The sequence below is a fragment of the Enhydra lutris genome, unplaced genomic scaffold (assembly GCF_002288905.1).
Source record: "Enhydra lutris kenyoni isolate GAN:26980312 unplaced genomic scaffold, ASM228890v2 scaffoldscaffold96, whole genome shotgun sequence".
NCBI classification, from domain to species: domain Eukaryota; kingdom Metazoa; phylum Chordata; class Mammalia; order Carnivora; family Mustelidae; genus Enhydra; species Enhydra lutris.
The window spans coordinates 3,827,828-3,841,948 of NW_019154180.1; the positions used below are offsets into that span (position 1 = coordinate 3,827,828).

A 14,121-nucleotide genomic window follows, 5' to 3' on the forward strand; every position below is an offset into this window, starting at 1 on the left:
CAATTTCCCCTTGGTAATCAGGATCAATCATCCCAGCCAGCACAGGAAACCCCTTCCTTGCCCGTTGATTCACAGGCACGAGGAGCCCCACGTGGCCAGGTGGCGTCTTAACTTCCAGTTCGGCAGAATCGGTGTCGGGCTTCCTGTTGGGAAGGACCTTTCCTCCCTTCGGAACCAAGGCCTCTAGAACCCCAGAGAACAAGGCCACAGGAGCAAGAAGCACTAGTGTCGCCCGTGGGTCACGAGGGGGAATAGGGAGTTGGTGCCGCTTCTGCTCGGTGATTCCCGCAGCCACGAATCCCACGGGAGCAGGAAGCCGTGGAGCGGATGCGCAGTCGGGGTTCGGGAGGCTTTCTGCGGAGCCTCGCCCCGGCCATGCGAGCGGTGGCCCCAGCCAGCCCCGCCACTGAGGCTTGGGAAGGCCACTCCGCGGCTCTGCCAAGGCGGCCGCTTCAGGATGGCGGGGGACGAAGCCGGGAAGACCAGGGAAGGCTGCGCGCGGGGGCCCGGGGACGTGCTTCTGGCTGTCGAGAGACTTCCTCGCCTGCGAGCCCGGCTCTGTGTGGTTCCCCGAGCCCGGGTCAGGGGCTCCGAGAGTCCGCAGACCTGGCTTTGGGGGGAAGCATTGCGCGCAGGGAAGGCGAACCCCTCTCCCGAGTAAGCCTGCACTCCAGCAAGGACAAAACGCTGCCCTTTTCACAACTGAAGTTGTCTAATGTCATCAGCTTTGGTGGGTGGAAGTCCATGTGGCTGAGTGCTTGCGTCACCTCCGTCCCTGTGTCCACGGCCACTTTGTTCACAAGGCCACTGTGCTGGCTCAGGAAAGAGGCTGACAGGAGCCGGCAGAGCGGGTCCTCCTACCCATTGATCACGAAAATCCTCCTCTGCAGAGTTGTTCCTTGCTGAGCATTCACATGGGACAAGACACCTTCATGCTTTTGCCCTTCTGGAAAGTTCTTTCCAAGGCTCTTTTGTCATCAATTTTCCAATCATGCTCCTTCCAAATCCCTCAGCATCTTGCCAAACCCTTGGCTGGTACACCAAGCCCCTGGCTGGTATATAATCGCACGTCTGGCCATTTCTCCTTCCAAGAACAGTGAAAAACGAGGTGCGCTGCTGCGATCTCTGCCCATTGGGAGGGCCCCCCCTTGACCGCAGTCTCAGATGACATCCCAGAGCGGAGCTGTAGCCCGCTTCTGAGTGCTGCCTGCATGTGGTGCGGGACCCTCTGTCAGCCAGGCTCGAGTCTGCCCTTCCCCTGCCAACTGGTCATAGGGAGCTCATCGTGAGGCCACAGGTGCCGGGAGAGAGAAGCAAGGCAGCAGCACTGGGGACCCTGGGCATTTGGGCCCATTTTTCACTTAAAAATTTTTTTGAAGTTTATCTATTTATTTTATTGACATGATCTCTATACCCTGCATGGGGCTGGATCTCACAAACCCGAGATCTACAATCTCACACTCTTCCAACAGAGCCCCCTGGGTGCCCTGGGCCACATTTTCACTTTTCATTTCCTCGTGCCTTCGAGGTCTGCTCAAGCCTGGTTCCACGTGTAACATGTCCACGTGGTGATGTCCGTGCCCAGCTTTATGGCTCAGTGGGTCAGAGGACACGCGAGTGAGGATGCGCGGCTCTAACCTCGAGGTAACCCAGTGGCCTGGTGTCGGGGCTCAGCCTCTAGTGAGGCCCAGGAGCAGGCCAAGAGCTGTTTCTCCAGAGAAGAGCAGATGGGTCAGGGCCTTGCTCCAAGATCCTAAAGGCCTGTGCTGTGATTCACCTCTAGGGCTTCCACAGGCTCCCAACAGCATCCTTAGCTGTCACTGGCACCTCGAGCACCACCAGACCTGCTGGGCCTGCGGCAGAACCTTATTTTGTTCTGGGCTCCCCTCAAAACTAGCAGCTTTTCGGGTCCCTCAGTAAATGGGCTGCAGTATGTCGGAGGAATGAGGGATATGTTGCCTCCCACACCCAAAGAGGCCCGGTGGGCCTTGTGACTCTTTTTGTGGTAAAAGAGGAGCCAGAAGCAACAACGTCTTCTTCACCTCAGAAGGGCTATCTTGATGTGCCCCACACCACTGGACCCGTAGGAAATTCACCAAGAAGGCCCCTGAATAATTGTTGGATTTATTTCCCAACCTCCAACATACGGTATAGATACACACACTACCAATCAGTCTAGAGCTGTTGCTACTTCTTTGTCACTAGGTCCCGTCAGCATGTCATCGACGTGATGGGCCAGTGTGAAATCTTGTGGAAAGGGAAGATACTCAGGATCCCTGCAAACAAAATTATGAGCCTGGGCTGGAGAGCCGATTCGCCCCTGAGGTAGAACAGGGAAGGCGTATTACTGGTCTAGTGAAGTGAAAACGGATTCTGGCTGTTCTTACGACAGGGATGGAGAAAAAGACATTTGCCAGATTAATAGCTGCAGAGTGGGGCGCCCAGGTGGCTCAGTCACTTAAGCATCTGCCTTCATCCCAGATCATGATCTCGGGGTCCTGGGATCAAGCCCCATGTCGGGGTCCCTGCTCGGTGGGGAGTCTCCTTCACCCTCTGCTTCTGACCCCCCCTCCCCTGCTTGTGCTCTCATTCTGTCTCTCTCAAATAAATAAATAAAATTTTTTAAAAAAATCGCCGCATACGAGGTATCAAGGGAGGTGTTATCTGCTCGATCAATGAAACTACAGGTGGCACACCCGCTGCAGGGGAGCTGCCATCTGGCTGAGTTTATGGTAACACACTTTCATGCTCTAAGACTCATCTCTCGACTGCACAAGCTGAATGGGAACGCTGAATGGGGATGTGGTAGGGATCGCCACCCCTGCATCTCTCAAGTCCTTGATGGTGGCACTAAAGTCTGCACTCCCTCCATGAATGTGGTCTTGCTTTTGGTTTACTATTTTCCTAGGTAGAAGCAGTTCTAATGGCTTCCAGTTGACCCTCACTCCACAGGTCACAGAAACTGTAGCTGCAAAGATTGTCTATTTCGGTTACACATTCTGGAGCTGGGGACGTAAGCACATGATACATTTAGGAACACACTGGGCCACTGTGAATCAGACCTTAGCGAGAACTCCATGGATCTCCCTGCCTCCAGAGCCTTCTGCTCTGACTTCTGGGCCAGAGTGGACATTTTGGGTCTCCTGGAATTAGCAGCAGTTCAGAGTCAGTGTCTGTAGTCCCCAAAAAGATTGATTATATCTCAGTGTACTATTACCTTTGTCAAAGGCCATTGGTCCCTTCGGGGAAGGCTAGGAGAAAGAAAGACCAAGAGTTATAAATTTTCAGCAGTGTGCAAAGCTCGCTCGTGAAGGGGACCTGGGCTTCCCTTCTTCCAAGTGGATCTGGGTCTGTGAACTGGCTCACACCTTGAAAATGATTGAAGGGCCATGACTTTCTTTTTTTAATGATTCAGGTTAGACTTAAGACTTGTGTTCACTTGATTTAGATATTTCTGCTTGTACAGATCCATTAGGAGTTTAGTAGTCTTCCTATTTCACTTCTAGTAGCATCATGCTCAGTTGGCCAATGCTGCAGTGTCTGCATGAATCCCGCTATTCTGATTGCTGCTTTACCTCTGCTGTCCATTATAGAAATCTTAGTCACACCCTGCCTTCGGTGATTAAATGCCACCCACTGGCCTCTGCCACGCTGGTACCCAAATACTACCATCGCATCGAGGGTTTCCAATTCCATGGCTGCAGTTCCCACTATAAGGTCCGACCTACCGAGAAGAGCAATCACAGAACTCTTCGAGAAATCTGGTGCTCCCTTCACAAATTGATTCTTCACAGCATTGGTGAAAGGTGCGTCTTCTGGACCCTCCCGGGGTGGGTGAGCAGGTCTTAAATGACAAATCCACTCGAACATTCCAACCTTGTAAGCCTTCTGATCCTTTCCTCTATATTAAACCAAGGCAGGTTCAGCATTTCTAATTTGTTTGTGGTGAGCCACGTTTAGGTCCAATCAAACATCAGAGACCTTTCTAATTCTAATAGAGACCTGTTGCATCCTGGAGATGCAGTATTAAATGCAGGATCTCTGCTTCGTGAGCCCATGTGGATAAACGTGGCCTGATCCAACTTTATGTCCCGCCCACCATTATCCCACACCCTCGGTATCCATTCCCACACGTGGTCCCCGAATTTCTGTCCGGATAAATTGGTATGTTCCATTGTTTTGGAGTGGAACATACCTCCTCACAGGTCACACTTTGTACCTTACCTGTGGGGGCCTGCTGGGATTTGAGTCTACTTACAGGTCTAGAAGCAAAGCGGAGTGGTGGGGTAGGTCCTGAACAGAGTCAGTGCCATTTTGCCTGGCAGCTGCCTTGGGGGACGCCATTATGGTTTCCTTGGGCGATGTGTAGTTAATCCCCTCACAGGGAGGTGGAGAGGCCAATGCCACTGTGAGTTTAGAGGCTGCTGTCACTGGGGGTGGGGAGGCCACTTCCACTGGTAAAGACTCATCACAGTTTAGGGGTTCAGTGGCCTCGGCTTCAGTAGTGTATTCCCACATGTCCTCTCCATCTTAATTTGTATGATCCCCTTCTTTCCCAGTCTACGGCCTCAGTTTAACTGTGGGCACCCTTCAAGTCTGGAGGTTCAGCTTGCATTGTAATTCAGGTAGTTGCACATGAGGTTCTGCATTTGAATTTCCAGCAATTTTGGCTCTGTGGCTGTAGAACATAAGTGTTTCTTTCAGGGCACACACAGGAGCTCTTAAGCCAGTTATGTGGTGTTTGAGCCGGGAATTCAAATCCCCGAGCTCATCCTTTCCTTTCACCACATTGTCCAGCCACATTAGGAGCTACCCACCGACATCACTGTATTTGTGAGTTTTCTAAAAAAATGTTCAAAAATATATACAGAGTCACCTGGCTCCTTGTTCCTTCTATGTGGTTGATTAGGAGTATCCAATGCAGATATTTTGCTTATCTCTATCGGTTTATGCCATGGGCTATCAGTGTTCTCTTTACCACTAGAAACAGACATGAGCATCTTTAAATCTAATCAGATTGGAAAGTCAATTCCAGAAACCTGAGAGCCAATTCAGAGAACTCATCTCTAAAATCCTGTTCCTTTGGAACTCCTCCTTGTACCAAATCTGTATTAGTCAGGGTTTTCCAGAGAAGTAGGACCAAGAAAACCAACAGCCAATTCATTCATTCATAGATAGATAGATAGATTGTGGAAGCTGAGGGGTCCCATAGATAGGTAGATAGATAGATGTAGATTGATTATGGAAGCTGAGGGATGCCATGACCTGGCCTGCAAGCTGGAGACCCATGAAAGCTGGTGGTGTAATTCAGCCTGAGTCTGAAGGTATGAGAACCAAGGGAGGGGGAAGTGGTGTAAATCTCAGTCCAAGGGGGGGCTTGAGAAGATGAGAAGAGATGAGATATCACAGCTCAACAGTGAGAGAGAGGAAAGGGGGGAAGGGCAAATTCCTCCTTCCTCCACCTTTTGTTTTATGCAGGCTCTCAGGGATTGGATAATGTCTACCCAAAACTGGGGGTCTACTTTACTGAATCCACAGATTCAAATGCTAATCCTATATGGAAACACCCTCACAGACACTCCCAGAAACATTGTGTACTTGGGGTGCCTGTGACCAGGCAAGCTGATACATAGAATTAGCTATCACACGTCATGAGCCATCTGCTCTTAGGAGCGTGACCTCAGCATGCATATGGTGATTGCTTTTCTACACAAGTCACTGCCCAGTGGGATTGTATATTGCAGAGTATCAATCTTTCTCTGTATAGAATGGGGACCAAAAATATAAGTGACCAAGAAGAAAATAAAATTGGCTACATCGGGGTGCCTGGGTGGCTCAGTGGGTTAAAGCCTCTGCCTTCAGGTCAGGTCATGGTGTCAGGGTTCTGGGATTGAGGCCCGCATAGGGCTCTCTGCTCAGCAGGGAGCCTGCTTCCCTTCCTCTCTCTCTCTGCCTACTTGTGATCTCTGTCTGTCAAATAAATAAACAAAATTAAAAAAAAAATAATTGACTACATCAAAATTAAAAACTTTTGTTCTGCAAATAATACTAATCAAGAAATTGAGAACACAACCCACAAAATGGATGAAAATATTTTAAAATCATGTTTGATTAGAGACTTGTGTCCAGAACCTATAAATAGCTCTTGTAACTTAGAAATGTTGTTATTCTTAGAATCTTAAAAGTCTGAGACTGACAAGAGACTTTTTGATATGATCCACTTTCTCCCAGCTTGCCACTGTCCCCTCGCCATTTACTGATGGGGCAACTGAGATACACAGAGGGACCACAAGGCCATTGACAGTCTTTCCCTCAGTACACACCTCTCCAAGTCCAAACCATGGTGTCGAGTGTCCCCAGAAGGCTAAATCAGCCATGTCTTGACCCTATTCCCCCTGCCACATTTGCCCCTTTTTTCTCTACCCCTTCATCTGGACTATTCCCACTTCCTCCAACCACATGCTTCCTCTCCAGCCTCTCAGTCAAGGATAGGAGGAGCCTGTTTGCACAGGCGCAGTAGGGAACCTGAGTTGCCTCGCGTGCTAGGGGCGGGGCTTCCTGAGGGAGCCTGCTTTCCCGCGCAGGCAGGGTCGGCTTGGCGGGAACCAATCACATGCGAGAAGCCATACGTGAGGTCTGTCTGCACATGCGCCCTGGGCGTCCCCAGCAGCCTTGCGCGCGGAGGGGCGGAGCTTCAGGCGGGAGCCTCAGTGGCAGGGTTGGGCTCGAAGAAGGCAGTCGGAGCAGCCATGCAGGCCCCAGACGATGGTGCGGGGGGTGCCGAGGGTGGTGCCGGAGCGCCTGAGGGCCCCGGAGGCCCCGGAGAACCCGAAGGCTGTGATGGGACCGCAGCTGAGGGCACAGTGGCTGGGGGAGCTTCCGAGCTCGAGGGGGCGTCGCCTGCCCCTAGGAACGGTGAAGATGCTTCAGCCTTGGCCTCGGGCGAAGCCTCAGGAAGCCAGCTGTTGGAGTTGTATCCTTTCGAAGGAGCCCCCGGGACTGGGAGGGGGGCAGGGAGTGCGCAGGAGGTGGGGGCAGAAGGATCGGTAGGAGGGGTTAGGGGGAGTGTGGGCGGGGGACTTGCGGAGTTGGGGCAGGAGGGGAGTGGGGCGGCGGGGGAGGAGGAGCTGGAGAGAAAGCCGGGGTGGTCTGAGGGGGGTTGTGAGGCAGACTTCCTGAAGCCCCCCAGGTGGTCTTGGGGGCCCGAGGGGCAGTCTGGGGGAAGGCAGGCTTCCGGTGGGTGGGGCGGCCTCAGCCCTAAAGTCCGCAAAGATGCTGCCTTAACCGGATCTCCACCAGCGCCCTCAGGGTGCCTTTCCTGTGCTACGTGGATGCGGAGATGGCCCGCCAGTACCTGATTTCAGGCGAGGAATCCTTCCAGGGGGCCGCTCAGATGGAGCTCGCAGTGATTGGCAGTGACCTGCTGATGTAAGTTCTAGAAGGGGCTCGGGGGAGCAGGTGGGAACCTGGGCCAGTCTCAGCATGAGGGTCGGTCTTTGGGACATGCGCAAACACCGAAGGCTTGGGCTAAAGAGGCATGTGGGGCACAGGGTCTCTTGCATCCTCAGGCGTGGCTGTAAGGGAGCTGGGAAGGAGTAACCTTGGGGAGGGGTTTTGCACTGATGGGGGCTGGGAGTTCGTTAACCAAATCTAAAGTTATTTCCTTTTCCCCTCACTTTTAGCAAACTCACTGCCGAGGACTCTACCCTCCTGCAGATTTCCACTGCCACCCTGCTCAACCAGCTTTCCACCATAATTCAGACCATGCAGCACTTTGTGCCCCCGTTTTTTGCCAAGCCTCGGCCTGGAAAAGGGGGCTGAGTTCACAAGAGAGCCCCGTTTTAGGCAGTGTGTCCTTCCCCAGGCGCATGATTTTTCAGTAGTTGCCACTTTGTTTTGGAGCATAATTGTTGGCCATACTGGCCCTGCGGTACTCGCTGCTCACTTGTTTGTTTTCATTGGCCTTAAATATTGGTTGCCACAGATAATAAAACTGAAGCACTGTTACGTGTCTGAGTTTCTTTTCAGCGTCCAGATTTGTCCTCAGGTTGGAGGGGAGGTTCTGGGATTCAGATATTCAACTTGTACAAGGCAGTTGAAAACATTGAAAAAATGAAAGAAAATGAAAATTGCTTGGTTCCTATCATTCAGCATTGACTAATGTCAGTATTTTGGAATACTTTTGTAATTTTACGGTTGTAGGAATAATACAATAAATTTATAGCGTCATATAAATGAGTAAGGCTTTTCAAATTTAGCATCATTTTTTCCCCCTGAGATATTTTTCATCTGAAATTTGGGCTTTACCTCTGTCTAAAACTTCAAAAACATCTTATCAAATAAATACATACAGTATGTGTTATGATATATTGGTTCAACACTTGTATTTTTCTCAAATTTTTTCCTATTATACATAATGTCTCAGAGGAATTCTTGTATGTAAGTCTCTGTATGAATGGTTATTTTCTTTTTTTGATAAAGATTTTATTTATTTATTTGACACAGAGAGAGAGATCACAAGTAGGCAGAGAGGCAGGCAGGGAGAGAGGGAAGCAGGCTCCCCGCTGAGCAGAGAGCCCGATGTGGGGCTCAATCCCAGGACCCCTGGACTGACCATGACCCAAGCCGAAGGCAGAGGCTTTAGCCCACTGAGCCACCTAGGTGCGCCTGAATGGTTGTTTTCTTAAGATAGATTCCAAGAGGTAGATCTCCAATACAAAATTGCTCTTCAGAAAATGCGCCCACCCTACCAGAATGCTAGTTCCCCTACATCCCTGTCACAGCCCCCCAAACCTCAGTTTGCACAAGCAAAGAATTTGGAAACACTAGAACTAGAATTTTGTGCTTTACTGGCGTTGTTTCTGATCACAGAAGAAAAGTGCGGGTACAGTTTGTTGGGGTGGGAGAGGGGCAGATGGAGGCAGCGTAGTGGAGTCTTGGGAAAACACTTTTTTTCACGTGAACTGCTCATTTGCGAGCCTCGGTTCTGCAACCTGACAGTTGCCAGTGTCCTTACTGGAGGCCGCAGGCAGGCAGGGCTCTGGTGGGGTCGTGAGGGGTGCCGCTCTCTTCCACGTGTTCTTACCGTCGTCCCACTTGGCTGAGAAGCTATGGGTCGGGCTGACCTTCGTGTCGAGCACCGTCTCAGTCTGCTCGGACCCCCACTCCTCCTCCGAGGTCTGCGGTACACTCAGTGCTTCTCCCAGATCAGGATGAGCGCGGCTGAGCCGAGGAGGACCGCGGTGATGCCCGCAACCACCTTGCACTTGTTCTCGCTCCCGCCCATTTCTGCAAAGCTCTCGTTGATCTGAATGTGGCACAGTTCAAGATTGCCATCAGTGCACAGGCTGCCCCCAGGAGGCGTCTTCTCTCCTGGCCGGCAGAAGTTCTTGCGCTGGGTCGTGGCAAACCGTGGAGGGTCACACCGGCTGGCAGGACTCAGGAGAGCAGGGCCTTCACTCTTCAGGACACTTCGTGGGCTCGTGCGACCACCGAGTGGGAGGCTGCTAGCCTGCTGATGGCGCTCCCTGCTGGGCTGGCCACATTCAGCCCCCTGCAGCCTGCTGTGGCTGCCAGGACCAGTGACGGAAAATACAGTGAAAACCAGACTCTTCTGTGAGCAGACACTCCACTGTGCTCTCGACCCCCATTACTGTCTGTAATTCTCACCGCAAGCTGGCGATGTCAGCGCCATCCTGATTACACCTTTTGTAGGTGAAGAATTGGGGCTCAGAGAGGCTGGGTGTACTCGAGTCAAGCTCCCACTCTCTTAGCCAAGGTATCACGCTAACCACAGCACTGGGAGGCTGGGATCATGCTTTTCCTTCTGCTGGCCCCAGGGAGCATCCATGTGACTAATGAAAAATGCAGAAAAGGATAAATGCAGGAAAAGTAGATGAGAATTGAGGAGAGGACAAGGTTGGTAAGAATTGCAATCCTGGCTTTCTAGGGGTTTCTCTATACTCCCAGGCCCTTTGGTATCCTTTGACCCTCTTTGAAATAGAGGGTATGATGGTGGTATCTGCGTTTTCCCCTCCCTGCACACTCTCCTCAACTATGAAGAAAGCTCTCTTCAGGTACTTTCAGTAGCTGAGAAGAAATAGAACCAAATCTTCTGCCAATCCAGAAAATTTCTCCACAAAGGTAGAAGAAAAACAGTTGTGTGGGTTTTTTAAAAAGATTTTATTTATTTATTTTTGACAGAGAGAGACACAGCGAGAGAGGGAATACAAGCAGGGGGAGAGGGAGAGGAGAGGAAGGCTCCCCGCAGAGCAGGGATCCTGACGTGTGCCTTGATCTCAGGACCCTGAGATCATGACCTGAGCCAAAGGCAGACACTTAACCCACTGAGCCACCCAGGGGCCCCACCCCTATGCCTCTTATTTTTAATTTGTACATGTTCTTAAACTTCTCTCTAAAACGTGCTGTATCTTGAAAACCCGCTAAGCTCCCTAATAAGTCTAGTGGTTCTTTCGTAGACTCCATTACATTTTCTGTATTGGTGATCATATCTGCAAATAAAGGCAGTTTTTCCTCTTTCTTTCCAGTCTGAATGCCTTTTATTGCTTGATTTCTCTCCTCGTTATGGGTTGGAGTCTCCTGCTTCTCTGCATGCCTGATCATTTTGGAATGGATACCAGACGTTATGATTTTCCCTTAGGTTCTGCCTAACTTTGTATTCCTAAACACATTCATGAGCTTTGTTCAGGAATGCTGTTAAGTGAATGATAACAGTTTGCGGTGCTGGGTGTCCCAGTCGGTTAAGCGTCTACCTTCGGCTCAGGTCATGATCTCAGGGTCCTGGGATGGAGCCCCGCATTGCTTCTCCCTCTCTGCTTGCCCCCACAGGCCCCTCCCACTCCCCATGCCGCCCCCGGTTTGTGTGCTCTCCAAAATAAATAAAATCTTTAAAAAAGTGAATGGAAACAGTTTGATCTGTTTGAGTCTTGCTTTGAAGGTTTCCTGCACGGGACCAGAGGAGTTCAGTGTAGGATTCATCCCCCCCACCCCCACACCACTGAGGCCAGACCTTTCTGAGTGCCCTGCCCGGTGCCTCCTGAATAATGCAGGTTGCCCTCCTGGTTGGTGGAGTTAGACAATACTTGCTGTCTGGCGTGAGTGTTGGGTAGAGACACACTTCATTCTTGAAGACGGTCCTTTCCTTGGCCTTAGGTGGCTTCTCCACCCGCTCGTGCGCATCAGTGCTCTGCTGCTGCCTCCACTGAGCAAGCACGTCGGGGCACGTGCAGTCTTTTCTCCAGTGAGCCCCACCTGCCCCCAGCTAGTCAGCGCTGCATTTGGCCACTGAAAACCGAAATGCTCCAACTAAGAAGTGTCAGTGGGTTTCAAGCAATAAACTCAGAAATGCAGGGTGATTTGGGTGATTTGTAGTTACTTATTGGATGAAGTTGGGGAAGGCCAAGAGACTTCCATTCACATCATGGGAGAAGGAAGCAGAGAACCCAGCTGTCCCCTGCAGGTACCTGGGACTGTGTGTTTTCTTTTTTTTTTTTTTTTTTTAAGATTTTATTTATTTATTTGTCAGAGAGAGAGAGGGAGAGAGAGCAAGCACAGGCAGACAGAATGGCAGGCAGAGGCAGAGGGAGAAGCAGGCTCCCTGATGAGCAAGGAGCCCGATGTGGGACTCGATCCCAGGACGCTGGGATCATGACCTGAGCCGAAGGCAGCTGCTTAACCAACTGAGCCACCCAGGCGTCCCCGACTGTGTGTTTTCTGAAGGCAAACTCTAGGGTCTGGGTACATGCCACCATTTTTAAAGGTGACCATGGGGTAGACAGGTCACTTCTGATGGTCTCAGGTAACCTAGAGCCTGGGAACCCCTTCTCCAGTCTTGACATTATCACCTCCAGACCCGGAAGGAACCTTCTGCCCTCTCTCCCGCCTTGCTGGTGGGGTCCCTCAGCGCACAGAGCCCAAGTGTGGAGATGTCAAGAAAACCCAACTCAGAAAAGGATTCGGAGAGTTACTACGTCACAGTGGTAGCTGGCTCTCCCACCTCACTGGGTCTCTGTCCTTAATGCCAGACCCCACAGCATGGGGTCCTCACGGCTGGCATGAGACTTGGAGAACCACAGATGCCTCTGAAAGGTCACCTGGTAGACACTCCTCTGAGCCTTCCTTAAGCATTCCAAAAGGATTCTTCTGTAAGAGTGTTTCTGCCTCTCTTTCTCCTCACCATGTTCCCCACCTTCCCTATTGGATTTGTCAAATAATTTCCTCAGAGAGGCCATCCTGGAATCAATGAACCTATATTAGCCATTTGAACAAATGCTCAAGAAGAGACCCAGATAGAGATTTAGAATTTGATGAAGATGACATTGCAACTCAGGGGACAAATAAGAATTACCCAGTAAAGAGTTTGGGGACACCTAAGACTTTGGAGAAAGAACAAAGTTAGAATCCAGGGTCCTTTCTCACCAAAATTAATTACAAGTACACAAAAATTTTAACGTACCAGAAGATGATTTAAGGGCACGTTTGTGGAATGTTACATGGCAGAGGGAGCTCTGTAGGGAATAAGACCTGAGAATGATCATGAACACAATTGATCACATAAACACACTAAAAAATTGAAACAACTATATGGAAAAGGACCCTGAACAAAGGTACAATGAAAAATGAGGAGGAAAAGTATTTTCCAGTTAGGAAAAAAATTTGATATTCTAATCATGTGAAAGACCGCAGAAATACTTATTAAAAACATTGGACCGATGCATATTTAAGTTTTCTTTTTAGGTTTCTGTAGCTTGCCCTGGACTAATACTATTACTGTAACGACTAAACATTGCAATAGCCAATATCATTTTTTGCATATTAAATTTGAGTGATCTATTTCACATCCAAACAGATGTCTATTTGGCAGTTGGATACAGGAGTCTGGCGTGTGGAGGAGTGTCTGGGGGTGGAAATGCCAACCTGCGAGCCAGGACGTGGCCCTGAAAGCCCGGAGCCTGCACAAGCTCACCGGGGTTGGCCTAGAGCCCGTGCAGAGGGAGAAGCGGCCCTGGGCCCTGCTGGCCTTCCTGGGCACATCTTCACACGCATCATCTCACCTCTTTCCTCAAACACCTCAGAAGCCAGGCTTGGCAGAGACTGTTGCCCCCACCGCGAAGGCAAGAGAACAGAACCCGAAGAAGGAACTCTGCCTCCGGTCCCTCACGGAGCGAGGCCTACAACAGAGTCGGCCAGGCCGCCCGTCGCAGGCTCACGCCACCGCCTCTGAGGACTGCGATGAAGCCTACGCATTCGGTCACCCTCGGAGACTGAGGAACACGTGCAGACACGAGATGAGGCGTCATCGGTTCTCCCTTTCCTGCGACTTTGAGCAGGTGCTTTCTGATGTGGACGGCGTGTGCGTCCGGGCCGGTTTTCTCTGTGTGGTGTTCAGATGGGAAGCTCCCGTTCAAAATACCTCTTTGACGATCACTGTGAAATCCGGTCTTGGATCCCGTGGCACCCTTGCAGTGTGTTTCCCGTGAGCTGGCTAATGCTGACAGAATTTTTTGTCCCCTCGGGAAGGCACGAATCATCCCTGGCTGTCCTGTGCCAGACTCAAGCTCTTGAGCGACAGGTAGTTATGGCCAGAAAACAAACACAGCACAACACAGCAGAGGACAATGAGTTCCATTCTCAAATTTCCCGATGAATTTTCCTTTCTGTTTTAGTGATGACTCAGTCCGGAAACCAAACGGTTCCAGTTTGTCGTGAGGGCATCGTGTCACCCCTTCCTTGGTGGGGCGCTGGGGCCCAGGGGACCCAGATGAAAGTCTCAGTCAGGCACAGGGTTTGACGTAACGGCCCTTCTTGATTCTTCTGAGCACCTGCCGCCAGAAGACAAATCGAGCGACCAGGAATTAAGCAGATCCTGGCCTGTCCTTCTTCCTGGTGTGGTGTCTCGTGGGACCATGGACTGGCTAAGCAGGCAGGTGGATGACAGTCAGGGCCGGTCGGAGCTTGTAGGCTTTGCTGTAGGGGTTCGGGGTTCACAGTGCCCCAAAGGTAAGTAAATGCCAGTCTGGGCCTTTCAGACTGTTCGAGTACTTGACGTTCAAAGCAGCAGGACCTGGTCACCTCATTTCCTTCCCGGAGGAAAGTGGGGAG

General features: G+C 50.9%; 1 protein-coding gene across 1 annotated transcript; it reads left to right on the forward strand.

The window, feature by feature from the left end:
- Window positions 1-6,749: 6,749 nt before the first annotated feature.
- Window positions 6,750-7,821, forward strand: LOC111139114 (cancer/testis antigen 1-like). The gene is made up of 3 exons (XM_022491265.1): window positions 6,750-6,973; window positions 7,300-7,428; window positions 7,683-7,821. The coding sequence occupies exons 1-3, from the start codon at window positions 6,750-6,752 to the stop codon at window positions 7,819-7,821; spliced, it is 492 nt and encodes a 163-aa protein (XP_022346973.1).
- Window positions 7,822-14,121: the final 6,300 nt, after the last annotated feature.

Coding starts and splice junctions, on each gene's coding strand:
- LOC111139114 (XM_022491265.1), top strand. CDS start 6,750: ATGCAGGCCCCAGACGATGGTGCGGGGGGTGCCGAGGGTGGTGCCGGA. Junction 6,974..7,299: donor GGAAGCCAGCTGTTGGAGTT/GTATCCTTTCGA, acceptor GATCTCCACCAG/CGCCCTCAGGGTGCCTTTCC. Junction 7,429..7,682: donor ATTGGCAGTGACCTGCTGAT/GTAAGTTCTAGA, acceptor CCTCACTTTTAG/CAAACTCACTGCCGAGGACT.